Source organism: Solea senegalensis, linkage group LG20 (assembly GCF_019176455.1).
Source record: "Solea senegalensis isolate Sse05_10M linkage group LG20, IFAPA_SoseM_1, whole genome shotgun sequence".
Classification (NCBI taxonomy): domain Eukaryota; kingdom Metazoa; phylum Chordata; class Actinopteri; order Pleuronectiformes; family Soleidae; genus Solea; species Solea senegalensis.
In genome coordinates this window covers 8,065,188-8,079,435 of record NC_058039.1, presented here as the reverse complement: position 1 = coordinate 8,079,435, position 14,248 = coordinate 8,065,188, and the positions used below count along the sequence as shown (strand labels likewise).

At 41.9% G+C, this 14,248-nt stretch overlaps 1 protein-coding gene across 4 annotated transcripts; it reads right to left on the bottom strand.

Moving 5' to 3' along the window:
- Window positions 1-331: 331 nt before the first annotated feature.
- nup153 (nucleoporin 153) lies at window positions 332-14,163 on the bottom strand. 4 transcript variants are annotated; one of them, XM_044053451.1, is made up of 22 exons: window positions 14,043-14,163; window positions 10,517-10,748; window positions 10,138-10,413; window positions 9,582-9,721; window positions 8,903-9,031; window positions 8,597-8,713; window positions 8,430-8,474; window positions 7,500-7,553; window positions 6,526-6,666; window positions 6,359-6,411; window positions 6,101-6,236; window positions 5,727-5,882; window positions 5,532-5,630; window positions 5,352-5,436; window positions 5,166-5,267; window positions 4,056-4,664; window positions 3,623-3,904; window positions 2,396-3,355; window positions 1,882-2,286; window positions 1,570-1,788; window positions 1,282-1,459; window positions 332-1,122 (listed from the first exon to the last, which is right to left on the bottom strand). In XM_044053451.1, the coding sequence occupies exons 1-22, from the start codon at window positions 14,118-14,120 to the stop codon at window positions 1,035-1,037; spliced, it is 4,584 nt and encodes a 1,527-aa protein (XP_043909386.1). In that variant the 5' UTR covers window positions 14,121-14,163; the 3' UTR covers window positions 332-1,034. The 4 variants fall into 4 exon arrangements, with proteins under 4 accessions (XP_043909386.1, XP_043909387.1, XP_043909388.1 ...); XM_044053452.1 differs by having other exon boundaries at window positions 1,882-2,283; XM_044053453.1 differs by having other exon boundaries at window positions 10,517-10,751; window positions 14,043-14,161.
- Between the last annotated feature and the right edge of the window lie 85 nt (window positions 14,164-14,248).

The window sequence follows — 14,248 nt, the reverse complement described above, 5'->3', positions numbered from 1 at the left end:
GGAGGAGGGAGTGAACAAGAGCAAGAAAGAGAGACAAAAGGGCACAAAAAGCGGAGTCGGTGAGTGAACCTGACAGTTTTAAGATCCAAACATGTAACAGAGTTTTGAAAGTATGCATTTACAAAATCGTTAAGGAGTTGAACAAGGGCATGAGCCTCCGGCCCGGTCCAGCCTCCGCAGTGCATGGATACGTTTCCTCTCTCCTGAACCCAGTCCTCCCTTGTTTTCGTTTTTAAACATTCATTTGCTTGCTCGCCCGCGGCGAATTCAGTCGTTCACGTTTCACACGCACGCCGACTCGCAAACTCAGCACGTACAAAGAGACCAAACACACCTCAAGTCTGTACATAAGGAGAAAGAAAAAAACCACAAGCACGCTGCATTCACCACAAAGATAACACGCTCATCCCTGTACATACAGCACATCGTGGCCACACCTCCAACTGCACCATTTTTTGTAAAGGAGCAGTCTTCTTAGTTTGAAGGATTGCCACTACAGGTTTACCACACAGCTCTCACTACCTCTCTGTATATCACAGCTCATAACCTCAACACCCATACTAATTAACAAGATTTTGTGTATATTCGCAACATTTTAGATTTGCAGCTTTTGCCTTTGTAATTTTATTACAAAAAGTCATGCCTTTAAGTCTAGCAGACATTTGCCGGTGTTAAAAATAGGATAGGACCGTCTTGCTAGTTTTTCATGTCGAGCAGAGGAGTCCTCGCTTGATTGCTGTTTTTGAAGTCAGAGTCGTCACCCGGTCAACTGTTTTTTTTCTCATGGCAAGTCCAATGGGATGGTCTCACATATCAACAGTTCTGGTCAACATGTGAAAGCTTCTGAATAATCAGCACTGCCTACAGCCTCGCCCATCCAGCATGAGCACAAAATGGCCACAAGCCTCAGCCCTTTCTTCACATGCTTGGTAATTTCAGTGTTTCTCTAGATGAGACCTTCCAGGACTTGTTTCAGCCTTCAGTGGGTATGGATACAAGTCAAGTCAAAGTCGAGTCTGCTTTCTAGTTGAGCTCTACTTCCTGCGACGCACCGCTGTCTTGATCTTCCGCCCCGCAATTGGTTGCTGTCCAGCAGGAGACGCTGTAAAGGATTTAGCCGACCTGGAAAAGCAAATGACATGCCATCATTATCACAATCCACAGTCATCATACGCTGTCAAATATATAACATATTTCATACAAGTGATATTTAAAAAGCCTGGGACAGAATATGCATGTTATTCACAATAAACTCAAGGAGAGTAAAATGTTGCAACATACCCAATATTAAATGCTGGGGCTTGTGAGAAGTTGAATCCAGGTGGTCCTGACTGTGGTGTCATAGAGGGGTTGGCAGAAGGAGCAGGAGAAGCTGCTGAACCAACTCCAAAGGTGAAAACACCTGAGGTGTTGTTTGCAGCTCCAAATCCACCAGCTCCACCAAATTGAAAGCCTCCACCTTATTTAAAAAAACAACAATATAATTTCACCTACATATGACACATACAAGTTCAGTGTCACTGACAAACTGTATTACAATAAATAGGAAAAATTATTTGGGTTACCCACCTGGTGCAGAATTAGTAGCTGCACCAAACACAGGTGTGGAGTTGACCTGCTGTCCAAAGACAGGAGCAGCTTCAGGTTTGGCCCCAAAGGCAGGAGCCTGGGAGGGCGTGGCTGTGAAAGAGGAACCAAAGGATGAGCCAAATGAGGGAGTCTGGTTGGCCCCAAAGCCACTGGCTGGAGTTGAGCCGAATCCAAAGGGAGAGGGAGCTGCAGAGGGAGCTGTTGGTTATAAAAAAATAGACATGATTGTATTTACTGAGATCATTTATCAAATAAATTATCACATTATAATTTCAGATTTGAAATACAAACCTGAAGTTGGGGCAGCAGAGGGTGCTGCTGCTCCGAAACTGAAGGATGAAGCAGCAGCAGTAGCAGCAGGAGGAGCAGCAGCGGTGGCAGAAGCACCAAAGATAAAGGGTTGAGCTGGAGCTGGAGCAGAATTCAGAGGAGCTGCAGATGGAGCAGATGGCTGGCTATCCTGGCTCTGCCCAAAGACAAAGGCGTTCGCTGGAGGAGCATCACCAGAGGTTGCAGCGGCAGGCTGACCAAACATGAAAGTGCTGGGAGCTGCAGAGGGAGCTGGAGCCTGGGTGGTACTGCTGCCAAACAGACTGGGAGCCGGGGTCGAGGATGTGGAGGTGGAGTTGGTGGTGTTGGCAGGGTTATTAGCCATGAAGGAAAAGGGTTGTTTTGGAGCAGGAGCACCAGCATCTGCTATGAAGAACAAATACCAACATTACTTACATTAAAATAGGTCATCAAAGGCAACTATGCATCATTTATGTAACATTTACAAAAAGCATATTATTCACAAATGAGATACCTGTAGCACTTTGTCCAAAGGAGAAGGGGGGCTTTGGAGGCTCTGCAGCAGGTGTTTCACTCTTATCTGCTGCCTTACCAAAGGGATAGGGAGGTGGAGGTTGTTGTGGTGGAACACTGGGCTTGCTAAAGGAGAAGCCACCCGTAGTGGATGGTGCAGGTGTAGCATCTGCATCCTTGTTAGCAGCAACAAAAAGGAAGGCAGGTGGAGCTGAGGAGGCAGCACCTTCCTTATTTTCCTCTGACTTGCCAAAGGAAAATGTGGGAGCTGCTGGGTCTTTGTCTGTCTTTAAGGAACCAAATTTAAAGCCCACTTGTGGCGCAGTAGTCGCCGAACTCGACTCACCCAGTCTCCCAAAAACAGACCCAGTGGTGGTGGTTGTGGCTGCAGTGGTACATGCTGATGTGGTGTCGTTTAATGATGCAGCATTGTCGCCCTTTCCAAGAGAGGACACAGAAGGAGTGAAACTAATTGAGGATGAGGTGGTGGTGTCTGATGTTTTCTCTTCAGGTTTAGACAGTCCAAAGGTGAAGCCGCCCTTAGAGGCATTGCTTTCTGTGCTAGATGATCCACTTCCAAACACTGTCCCATCACCAACTCCAAACTTAAACCCAGAGCCTGTGCCAGGTTGGTCTGACTTTTTATCATCACTAGAGGTAGCCCCAAATTTAAAGCCCTCAGATGAGCCATCAAATTTGAAACCTGATGAAGTAGTGTCTTTAGAAGTGGTTTCTGATGAGATTCCAAATTTGAATCCACCTGATGTTGAAAAGGATGATGATTCTGAAACGGAGCTTCCAAATTTGAAACCCCCAGATCCAGATCCTGAGGTACTGTCAGATATGCCAAACTTAAAACCTCCAGATCCAGATCCCGAGGTACTATCAGATGTGCCAAACTTAAACCCTCCAGAATTAGAGGTAGAAGAGCCAAATGTAGTGGAGCCTGAAGTCCCACCAGCTACAGAAAAAGAGAAAGGATTATGTTTGTTAAGTTCAGGTTACACTGAGTCCCTGATTATATTTTGCTGAAAGCTTCAGAAACAAGGCAACATGCATCACAGTAATGTTTCAATAACACATAGAAATCAGAGTGTATTGAAATATTATGTATGGTCAAACATTTGGAATTCAAAGAAGATTATGTAGTTGAAAATCTAAGTAATTCAACTTATGAAATGATTTCCTAATAACTTAGAAAAAAAAAAAAGTATTTTATTTTCTTTACCTTTGGCCTCCACAGTAGCTCCAGGTTTGGGTGTCTGACAAGCAACACACTGTACATCAGCAGCCTTATTTTGTACAAGACAGACATCACACTCCCAGGAACCCTCTGGTTTCTTGAACTTATCTCCAAATCCCAGCAGTGAAGCAGAGCTGAGTAAAGATGTGGATCCTAGTGAAGATCCTGCAGAATCTCCCACACCCATTGAAGGTCCTGCTGATGCCCCTGCTCCCAGTGAAGCTCCTGCTGAATCTCCTGCTCCCACTGAAGATCCTGCTGATGCTCCTGTGGTGTTAATGAGGAAAATGTTGTTAAACTAACAATTGCCTTTGAAAAGTAACTTTTACTTAAGGACAAAAAGGAAGGCTTTTTGTGAAAGACAATTAAAATTGTATGAATATCAATCCCAATGATACCACAGTCATGCTTTTGTTACCTGGTTTAGCAGTCATGCAGGCCACACACTTTGTATCCTCCGACTTGTTCATTACCATACACGTATCACATTCCCATGATCCCTCAGGTTTTTTGAACTTGTCTCCAAATCCAATGAACCCTGTGGACACGGGGGCTGTGGGAGTGGGTGTGGTCTTAACAGGTGAAAAGGCAGAAGGAAGAGTCAGTGAGGGTTTAAGTCCAGTCCCTGGTTTGGCCGTTTCACAGGCCACACACTTTACTGTATCAGGCTTGTTTTGAACAAGACATGTATCACAGTCCCAGGTTCCAGCAGATTTGGTTGTAGTGATGGTGGTGGTGCTGCTGCTCTCTGGCCCAAGCCAGGTTGTAGTTGAAGGCTTACTGTTTATAGATTTTGATGAGGAGGAATTGGGCTGAGGAGCCATACAGCACACACACTTGGCATCTGATGGCTTGTTTTGGACTAAGCAGACACTACAGCTCCAGTTTAGTGGGGCTTTGAACATACTGCCAAAAGAAGAAGAGAAGGTGGGGGTGGTTGTGGAGGTGGAGGCAGTGGACTGGGTGGGGGTCTGCTGAGGGGAGTTCTGTGGGCTTGGGGAAGGCTGAGCAACAGGGGAAGCAAAGCCTAGAGACAAAAAGAAAACAATAGTTAAGTCAAAGATTCAGTACTGTAAAAAATAACAATTTCTTTAAGTCTTAGGCCACCGATAGCTTTACTGTTGGCAAGGTGACTGACTGAGAATTGGTCTCTGAGGGCTGTGGAAACATTTCAGGCAGGTGTAAAATGCTATAAAGAGGCTTTCTTAAATATATATTCTAATTGCTTCTTCTTTTTTTTTAATCAACAAGTCAAATCATTGTTTGGTGTGACCACTCTTTGCCTTCAAAACAGCAGCCATTTTCAGCATGCCAAGTAGGATCAACACAGGCGTCACAAATTACATAAATTAAGAGATTAAAAGAGCCAGAGTCTTGGCATGTAGCAGCTTTTTTGAAAGAAGTTTATTCAGACAAAGCAGTAAAATACAGGAAATATGTATTGAAATCAATCTAATAATGCCTTTTGCACAGCACTGAATGACCACACAAAAACAGTTATAGTGTATGGTATGTTGGTGATACTAACCAGGTGCTTTGAGAAGATCCAGCACACTGCCCTGCTTCAGGGCCTTAGCTGGTTTAAAGGGTCCTTCAAAATCATCTGTGCTAATGTTTGCTGCAGGTTTTACTGTAAAAAAATTTAAAAAACAAAAATCAACATTTTTTACAGTGAGAAATAAATTAGTATTAGAACAACTGTAATAAAACTTACCAGTTCCTGCTATAGGAGTGGCCAACTTTCCATTTGACATCAAGGAACCTAACTTTGCTACAGGTGCACTGAAAGTAAATCCTGCCTATAATCAAGAAAATATTACACTTTAAATCAGTTCAATTAATTAACACAAACAAACCAATGATGTAAATATACAGAAATAATCATTTTACTTACTGAAGGGGAAAAGGAAGGTGGGCTAGCAGCAGTTGCTTTGACAATAGGGGAGGAAAACGTGAAAGGTACACATGGAGGTGTTGAACCTATTGGGGGCTCCTGGGAAAGAACAAAAACACAAATGAGCAAAATATTGTTTACCATTACAATTTCTAAGAAAAATATAGTAAAAAAAGAATCAGTCTGAGAACAGACCTTATTTGTGAATGTTTTCTTAGCAGGACTAATGGTGGTGACGTTGGAGGCAGCGGAGGTGGTGGCAGGGGGAAGAGGTGAGGAGAAGCTGAAGGTGGGCAAAGTGGAGGTGCTGATGGGAAGTGAAATGGCTGGAAGGTCGGGTACCTCAACCACCTAAGATCAGAGGACCCAAAACATTTTGCTGTGAACAATACATGCCATTAAATAATTTAGCTCATTAAGAGTATGCAAAAGCTTCAGTCTAAAAGTTAGAAAAGTATCTAAAAGTAGAAACTCACATTATTTCATCTATAATTTTAGTTTCTCTTTGGGGTGGTTAGTTTTTTTAGAAATATATAATCAGCTTTGTGGTTTTGGATTCAAACCCATACCTCATCCTCTTCAGGTCGTTTGCTTGAGGGTCGTGTACTGGTCCTCTCTCTCTTCATCTTGCCTCCTCCAGAGTAGACACTGCTGGCTGCAGGCGTGCTGGACATAGGATAGGCCAGGACACTGGTACCCATTGTGCTAGAAGGGGAATTAAAATATGAAAATATATCTAAATAAAGCCACTGTAAAATCAAACTGAAATGTTCTCTAAAAATTGTATCTTACTGACACCAGGTCAGTCAACACTCTTCAAACATTACCTTTGTAATGCAGCTGGAGTTGTTTTAGGTAGTTGAGGTGATTGTCTTGTCAGCTATGGGAATAATACAAAAGAACATATGGTTAATAATGTATTAGATGTCACTTGGCTGTGTTTAATGGAGAGGAACAATGTCATGGTGTCCAGTAACTGGACTGTGTTGCTGACCATCTCTCTTGGGGTCCTGTCCAGACTTCTGCTCACTCCTCCTGGAGTCAATGTCGGTCTGAAGGACACAGAGCGGTTTCCAGACACTGAGGCTGCAGAAGGAACCACCAGCATCTGCACAGGTGGGAGGGTGGAATCCATCTGTTTTATATTGAAGGGGGGGCAAAGAGCAAAGATGCTTTTTTTTCAAGTCACATTGTTTTCCCCCAATATCAGGGTGCTTGTTAAAATGATCAATTATTTTATAATCTGACAACCTGTTCATGATTGAGAATGAAATAACAATGGCATTACACTTTAATTTTGGAGAGGAGCTACATAGTTTTATTAGTGATGCTGATCTTGATGTAAAGAAATTCACATAGTTTGTTCACTATGGTTGGAATTGTTTTTTATCTGTAAAACAACCTGCTGTAAAATCAGCAATTTTACAAACTACAAGACACATCTAAAGTGAGTACTCTCATTTTGGATGTGCAAGGTCAATACACCATTGTTGGCTTTTACAAACCAGCTGTCCCAGATGGGAATGCCTGACAGTTATTACTGAGGAAGTCCAGTCTGAAGTTGGCACAATGCAATGGGCCACGTGACACACACAACCCTTACTAACTACTACAGTGTGGTTCAATATTCCTCACAAGGACTTGCATGTGCATACAAATACAAAAGGAAACGACACAAACACAGCAATGAGCAGCTGTGTCCCAGCTGTGGAGAATCCTTTTAACTACCGTACAGAAAACCAACAGGCAGTGTGACAGGAAGACAAATGACAACAAGTGCTGCCGAGTTTGTACAATGAAAGCCCTATTTCATTCACTTTACTGAGCCTCAGGACAAGCACTCCTACCACAGAATGTGTATGTGCATACAAGCTTAAAATTTTAACAGGAACACATGGTATAAAGTTACTGTAAAAACAGTACAAGGTTTTTTAACAAACCAGTGTGAAGGAACAATTTTGTACTTACCCGTTTCCTTTTGGACTGGAAATGTGGTGTATCTAAATGTGTACCATCCATTAACTACAAAGAAAAGAAAAAATTACATGTAAAATAAAAGGCCAGAAAGTTTTTTTTGATTTTGGAGTGTTACTGATTACATGTACCATAAATTTCGGCCTATTGAGCGCACGTGACTATAAGCCGCACCAGCTAAATTTTAAAAGAAAATAAATTTTGTACATATATAGGCCGCACTTGAATATAAGCTGCAGGTTTTCATGTTGTAACCAGTAGCGGCGCCAGGATGCAATTTCTTATAAAAGGACTTTGTTAATGAATGCAATAACCTTATGAATGACGAGTGATTGCGCGTGACTAGCACTGAATGATGCGTCCGTGATTGTGAGTGGGCCACAGACAAAAGTGGGCCCACCTGTAACGCTGCGTATGGTTGTCACATGAGATATTTACACAGAAAGACGCTACACAGAAGTTTTTCATTGTTGTTATTATTAAAACAACGTAATTTAAGCGCGGGGTGAACATGCCTGCACGTCTAGAAACTAAAACAGCACCGACGCGGCATCAACATGCCTGGATGGTTAGAAAAGAAAACACTGCACCAACACAATAGTAACACGCCTGGTTAGAAAAGAAAACACTTTAGCCTACCAGAAAAGTCATTGGTCGCTATCTTCATCTTCTTCTTGCGCACTAAAACCACTGAAGTCTTCATCTTCAGTGCATAATCTTTCCATGCGTCTGCCTCACTTTTGCATTTACTGCTAGAGAGTGCCCCCCGATGGCCATTAGCCAGTAAAAATCATATATATAAATTAGCCACACCATTGTAAAGGCCGCAGGGTTCAAAGCGTGGGAAAAAGGTAGCGGCTTATAGGCCAAAATTTACGGTTGTGTTATGCTTACAACATATGAAGGATTATTAAAAACACTTACCGGTGACATGGGAGATGAGGTTGTTGCTGGGATTCTCTTAGCATCCTATTAGATGAGAAAAATAAATAATTTGAGGAACATAAACATCAAGTAAAAGCTATTATATGAGATTAACAACTTTCAGGTGTCAAAGCACTGATTTTTGGTGCATGCGTGTACAAACTTACAGCCAGAGGGCTTGACATGCGCTCCAGAGACTGCAGGATGCGTCTGGCTGTGGCACTAGTCACTCCACAGGCCTGAGCTCCAGCAGGCTTGGCCTTGATCTGTCTCCTCACTGGGGCCTAGAGAGGAGATGAGTCAATTTAGTCTCCAATTTAAGTAATTATATTCAGTCACAATTGCCTTATTAGATCAGAAATTATGCGTCATAAATTATAAGCTCACTTATGATAAGATCAACGCCCAGAGCATTGAACATACATTTAAACTTAATGCCTCTTGGTACAAATATAGGTTTCCGACTAGCTCACCTGATATGGTGTTCCAGGGCGGGAGCGAGAGCTCCTGACTGCAGCAGCCCCACCATATGTGGTCTTCCCAGGGTAAAAGGGTGAATCTCCAAGATGGCTGGAGTTTAGCGCTGTGCTGTTTAATGTCGACTGCAAGAGAAAGCATTCAATTATATCAAGTGTAAGTGGAATCACATCACGGTATGGCAAATTAATGGCATTTTTCAACCATAAAGTCATCTATAATATATTATAACAAATACACAGAGGGGGCTGTGTCGGAGTGCACAGCAGAGCAGTAATGTAGACGTTTAACAAGAAATTCCCAGATTATGCATATCACACAAAAAATATGTTTTAAGTTTGAGATTAAAACATTTCGGCTTTTGTCAGTACAAAATGAGTACTAGATTGTGGGATTGACCTGACAGTTTGATGATTTTATACTGAAGGGAGTATCTGACCTCTCTGAATCAAACTATATATAATAAAAAGCCTTGTGGCACTGACCAGTGCTTTCAGCCAGGTCAAGTCAATTTTATTGATAAGCCCAACATTACAAACAGAACCTGGCTTGAAGGGCCTTACAGTCTGCAAAGCAAGTGACATCCTCTATCCTTAGACCCTCACATCATACTTTGTTTATTTTCTATTACACAGTAGCAGACACATACAGACAAAAAGGCACCAAGATACTCACATTAGAAGATGTTCCAAAAACTGATAGGTTAAAAGCAGGCCTTTTCAGACTGGACTGGGAAGGCTGGGGCCCAGAGTTTGTCCTGTCCATCTCTGGGGACCAAAGCTGAGGAAGTGATGCCGTTTTAGAAGTGGGGACATCTGAAAAAGAGAAGATTAATTTCAGACCATTTTGCAGATTGATGGTGCTAGCCAACCCTTTAGAGAAATCAAGTCACTGCCACAAATCTCTACCAACAGCACACAGCACATAATTGGTAAGATTAATAACATATTGCATAATGCTAAAATCAGCAGCTTGTCCAGGCTCTATGGTTGAATTTGTTATCAATGGACTGCTATTAAATCTCAAACAATGCAAGGAAATTCTGTTCAAACAGATCATCCCTCAAGACATAATTTCATGCCATTCTGCAAAAAGGCAGCAATCCATGTGCTAAAGAAGGTCATTTACAGACCCTAAACAGGTGAATTCACATCTACAAGAAGCTGTACTAATCGGTGTGCGGAGTGACATCTTTCATGAAAATGCTCTCCCCTCTATTCTGTCACTCTACCTTTATCAGAGGCACGGGAGGAGAAACCACTCGTGGTGGAGATGTTATCATCTTCATGCTGCGAGAGGTTGTCCTTGATTTCTTTGACCAAGGAGAAACCCGTAGAAAAAGGTCCAGGGGCTGAGGAGGTGGAGGGCTGAGAGAGGAGGCTACTGGAAGCCCCCAGATTTGGAGAAGAGGAATCCAGAGGGGGTAAATGAAGGTGGAATCGACTCAAAGGGGGCCTCGAAAGCACATACTCCTGAAAGTTCAGGGATGCACGGCTAGTTGAGGGTTCTGTTTAAGAGAAGGAAATTGAAGATGAGCATGGCAGTACAGAGGACAACATAAAACTGCTATTCTCATTCAGGATAACTTTAGACCAAAATGAATCATATACCAGTGTTACTGGTGCTTGGTTCTGGGGATTCACGACCATCAAGGAGAGGAGGTCCCTCTTCACTACCATTAGCAGGGGAAAGAGGAGGTGGTGGTGGCAGCTGACAGTTCTGGTCTGCTTGTTGTGCAGCCCCCTCTCCTTCAGTAGCTTCTTCATTCTTGAAGTATTTCTGCAGCCAGGAGGGGACGATGCTCTTTACTGTGTCTGTCACCCGACTGATGATGCCTGTCTGCTGCTTATAAACACATGAAAAGGGGAAAGGAGGTAATGAAAATTACATGAGTAAGACTGAGGAAAAAGTCACAGATCAAGAACCATTAATGTAAGTCTTTTCGGACAAGCATTTTTCTAGACCAGCGTTTCTCAATCCTTGTCCTTGGGGACCCCTGTCCTGCATGTTTTAGATGCTGCCCTGCGCTAAGACACCTGATTCAATGGTCCACTAATCATCAAGCTGTTAATAACTGATTAATTTGAATCACTTTCACTTTAAAAAGCTGTTGAGTGCATGTATTTTTCATTATAGCAGGGACACTTAAAATTGTGTGTAGCATTTAATGGTGACAACACGATGTGATGTCCATTAGCAATGAAAGATGTGCACAAGTCTATTCAGTGGGGCAGTATGTCCTTTTCAAAAGTTAATCAAATAGCGCTTTTCCACTATACGTTCCAGCATACACAGTTTGGGTTCCTGGCACGTCGTTTTCCATTACTTCATAGTACCCGTTTAATGTGGATTGGGTCATCACGGCACAGCGGGGAAACTGCAGTGATGTCATTTTATACACATCACAAACAAACTAGTGATGAGTAAAGTAGTTATTTTCCATGTACTGAATCATTAAAAAGATTAGTTCAGTACTTCCTGCATGACCGGAGCACAGACACCATCTGACACAGTCAGTGAACTAAAATATGGTGTGTAAAAATACTGTGAAATACAATTTTGGTGAAATAGCCCAGCACCACCAGAAACTAAAGCTATAGCATGAATTACTTGATTAATTAATTAAACACTGAATATGAAAGCACTGAACAAGGCTGTGCAACTTCTGTTATTATACCTGTAATGTCTAGACTCTGTATATGGATGTCTACAGATAAGGTACTGTTGCCCTATGATTTTGTGGGAAGATGCCATATGGAGAAGGAAAAAATTAAGCAGCAAAGACACAACTACTTAGATACTGTATCATGTCCTCATTGCTTTCAACTACTGATAAGAGCCACACGTGTGGCTGGCTTTTTGTTTATCTTTAAGAGACACCTGTGGGCCCCCCTGCACTTTAATCTATGTGTAAGTACATAAACGAGTCAAGAATGTAGTAAAACCACTGGTTTACTTAACTTAAATGCTGCACTTGTATTCTGAACAGGGTCAAGTGACCATGTATTTTTATTTTTAATATTTTAATACTTATTGAGACGCAATAATTTTTGTTACAGGTGGAGACAAAGTAAGAGCTGGCAAAGAACTCCCACTGTTAAGAAATACAATCACTTTTGAGCATGGGATCAAGAGACTCAGTGCAAAGACTACATGTCTTATCATGCTCTGTCTGCTTTTAATCTAGGAGTTCTCTAAACCCATGGTATTGCAGAAAAGCTTGCCCAAATTTCAAGGACAACTGAACATAACAAAGACATTGTTGTTGTTTTATGAAACAGAATTCAATCGAAGTGATCAATTAAGTGAACCCATAAATGGATCTCAAAACCCAGTCTGCAGCAATAATGCTCATCACAACCTTAGGATGTCTGGTGTTCATGCTTTTGTTGGACTCCCAACAGGCAGATTGTCTATGTCTGAAGTAAATTCAAATTACTTAAATGTTAATTTTAATGTTTACAATTAACTCCTTGCTACATTGCCCAGAACTACAAGTGGTAAAAAGCAGTCCTGATAGAATGCTGTAATAAATTGATTTGAAGTTTCCCCTTAGCCACCAGCCTCAAATGCAACAACAATGAATCCTGATATCATGATTCTTCCTCTGACAGTCGTGACAGTGTGTTTACGTGCATGCTAAAAGCGAGATTTTAGTCCGACTAAGACAATAATTCAGTTTTCTTATTGTCACGTAAATGTTAGCTCGAGCTAGTCTTAGTCAGACTGACCATAAGAACACAGCAACCACAAGAGCTATCCTTGATCAATTAACACAATTGTAGCACTATAGAAAGAGAGACAGCGCCACCTATGGAGGCAGAGTGAGGTGTACACAGCCAATAAATTTATCTTCTCCTTTGTATGTATACACTCTGCAACTTGTCCAATTGTATGTCTTAGTCAGACTACGGCCTTAGCTTGATTCAACTATGCATGTAAACATACCAAGTGTTGGCTTTGGTAACGCTGCTGTTCGTAAATATTAGACGAAATCTTTAAATCCAATTTAAGCACCCAGTGCCTTCAAATTTGTCAAATCTGAAGGCATGTAATGTAATTCAAATTTGAATTACATTTCAAACCACCATAAAACGCAGTTTGAAACAGATGTTAAAAAAAAATAGGTTTTTAAGTTTTATATTATTTTACCTTAAAGATCCAATTTCTAACATTTAGATATGCAGAAAAGGCTATTTTCCTCTAACTGTCTGAGCAGGACGTAGTCTATTACAACCTATCAGTATTTAATGCAACTTTTATTATCCACAATGATGCCGAGAATCTGCACATTTTATAACACATTTCATCTGTCTGTGTAGTCACATAAACATTGGCGGGTTAGCCTTCATAGATAACCAATCTTGTTCATATAATCGGTTTTGTATGACATAAAGTCCGCTGTTATATCAGTGTGAAGCGGTTTAATATGTGTACTGGTTTATGTCCAATCTACATTTAACTCAACTCATGCAACCATGTGGGTCCTCATCCAGCCAATGCTTCCTGCGCAATACCAAGTGACTGAGATTTGGCTAACGTTAGCGAACCTGACAAAACGTTACACAACACGTTATTCTAACGCACTCAAAATTAGATTGAATGCAAGTTAGTTAAATGCAGCTGTGGGCAGCTAAGAACTGGACCCAAATGTCCATGTCACGACTTCTAGCGACGATGTGAAGCCCCCAAAGTTTAACAGCGAAGACAACAATGCGTTGCTCGCAGGTGCTAGCCTGCTAGCTGGCATTAGCCTCGCTAGCTAACATGAATTCCAATTCTTAGCTTACTGCTAACTTCGCTAGCGACGCATTAATAGAACAATGACTTGTTTTACTTGCGTGTCATATCTCAAACTATATTCACACATTGATCTGATCAACGAATCTAAACGACTAACTATGTTGTGATTTTAACTGTCAAGTCCGTCTGATTTTGCTAAACTATGAGCCTACTAGCTACTAGTTTACTAGCATTTCCCGGTTATGCTAGCAGCGCGTGGAGGCCACGAGCGCTAACGGCAGGCCTTCAAATGTCTCCAACAAAACAATATTACCAGCCGGGGAATTGTGCTACTGCAGTCACCGTACCGTTCTCGACACGGGCCTCTGGCGCGAACACTTTCACACAAATTACCTGTTTGCTCTTGGAGTAAGGTTTAGAAGCGATGTGATATCTCCTGCTTCTAATTTTCCCTCCACCCGTGGCCGCCATGGCTCTTTCGTTTAAGCGTCTATCGGTGTTTCGGCGCCGGATAGCTGTCATCCAACACAGGGGCCACGTGCTGAAGCATCATGGGTAATGTAGTAACGGTAAGTGACAAAGAGCTTCGATCCGTTGCG

What these genes read in the sequence shown, in the direction of transcription:
- nup153 (XM_044053453.1), bottom strand. Translation starts at nt 14,120, where the DNA reads ATGGCGGCCACGGGTGGAGGGAAAATTAGAAGCAGGAGATATCACATC. An exon ending in ACCAAGCACCAGTAACACTG is followed by an intron (nt 10,414 to 10,516) that starts GTATATGATTCA and finishes TCTCTTAAACAG; the next exon opens with AACCCTCAACTAGCCGTGCA. An exon ending in CCTCATCTCCCATGTCACCG is followed by an intron (nt 7,554 to 8,429) that starts GTAAGTGTTTTT and finishes TTTTCTTTGTAG; the next exon opens with TTAATGGATGGTACACATTT.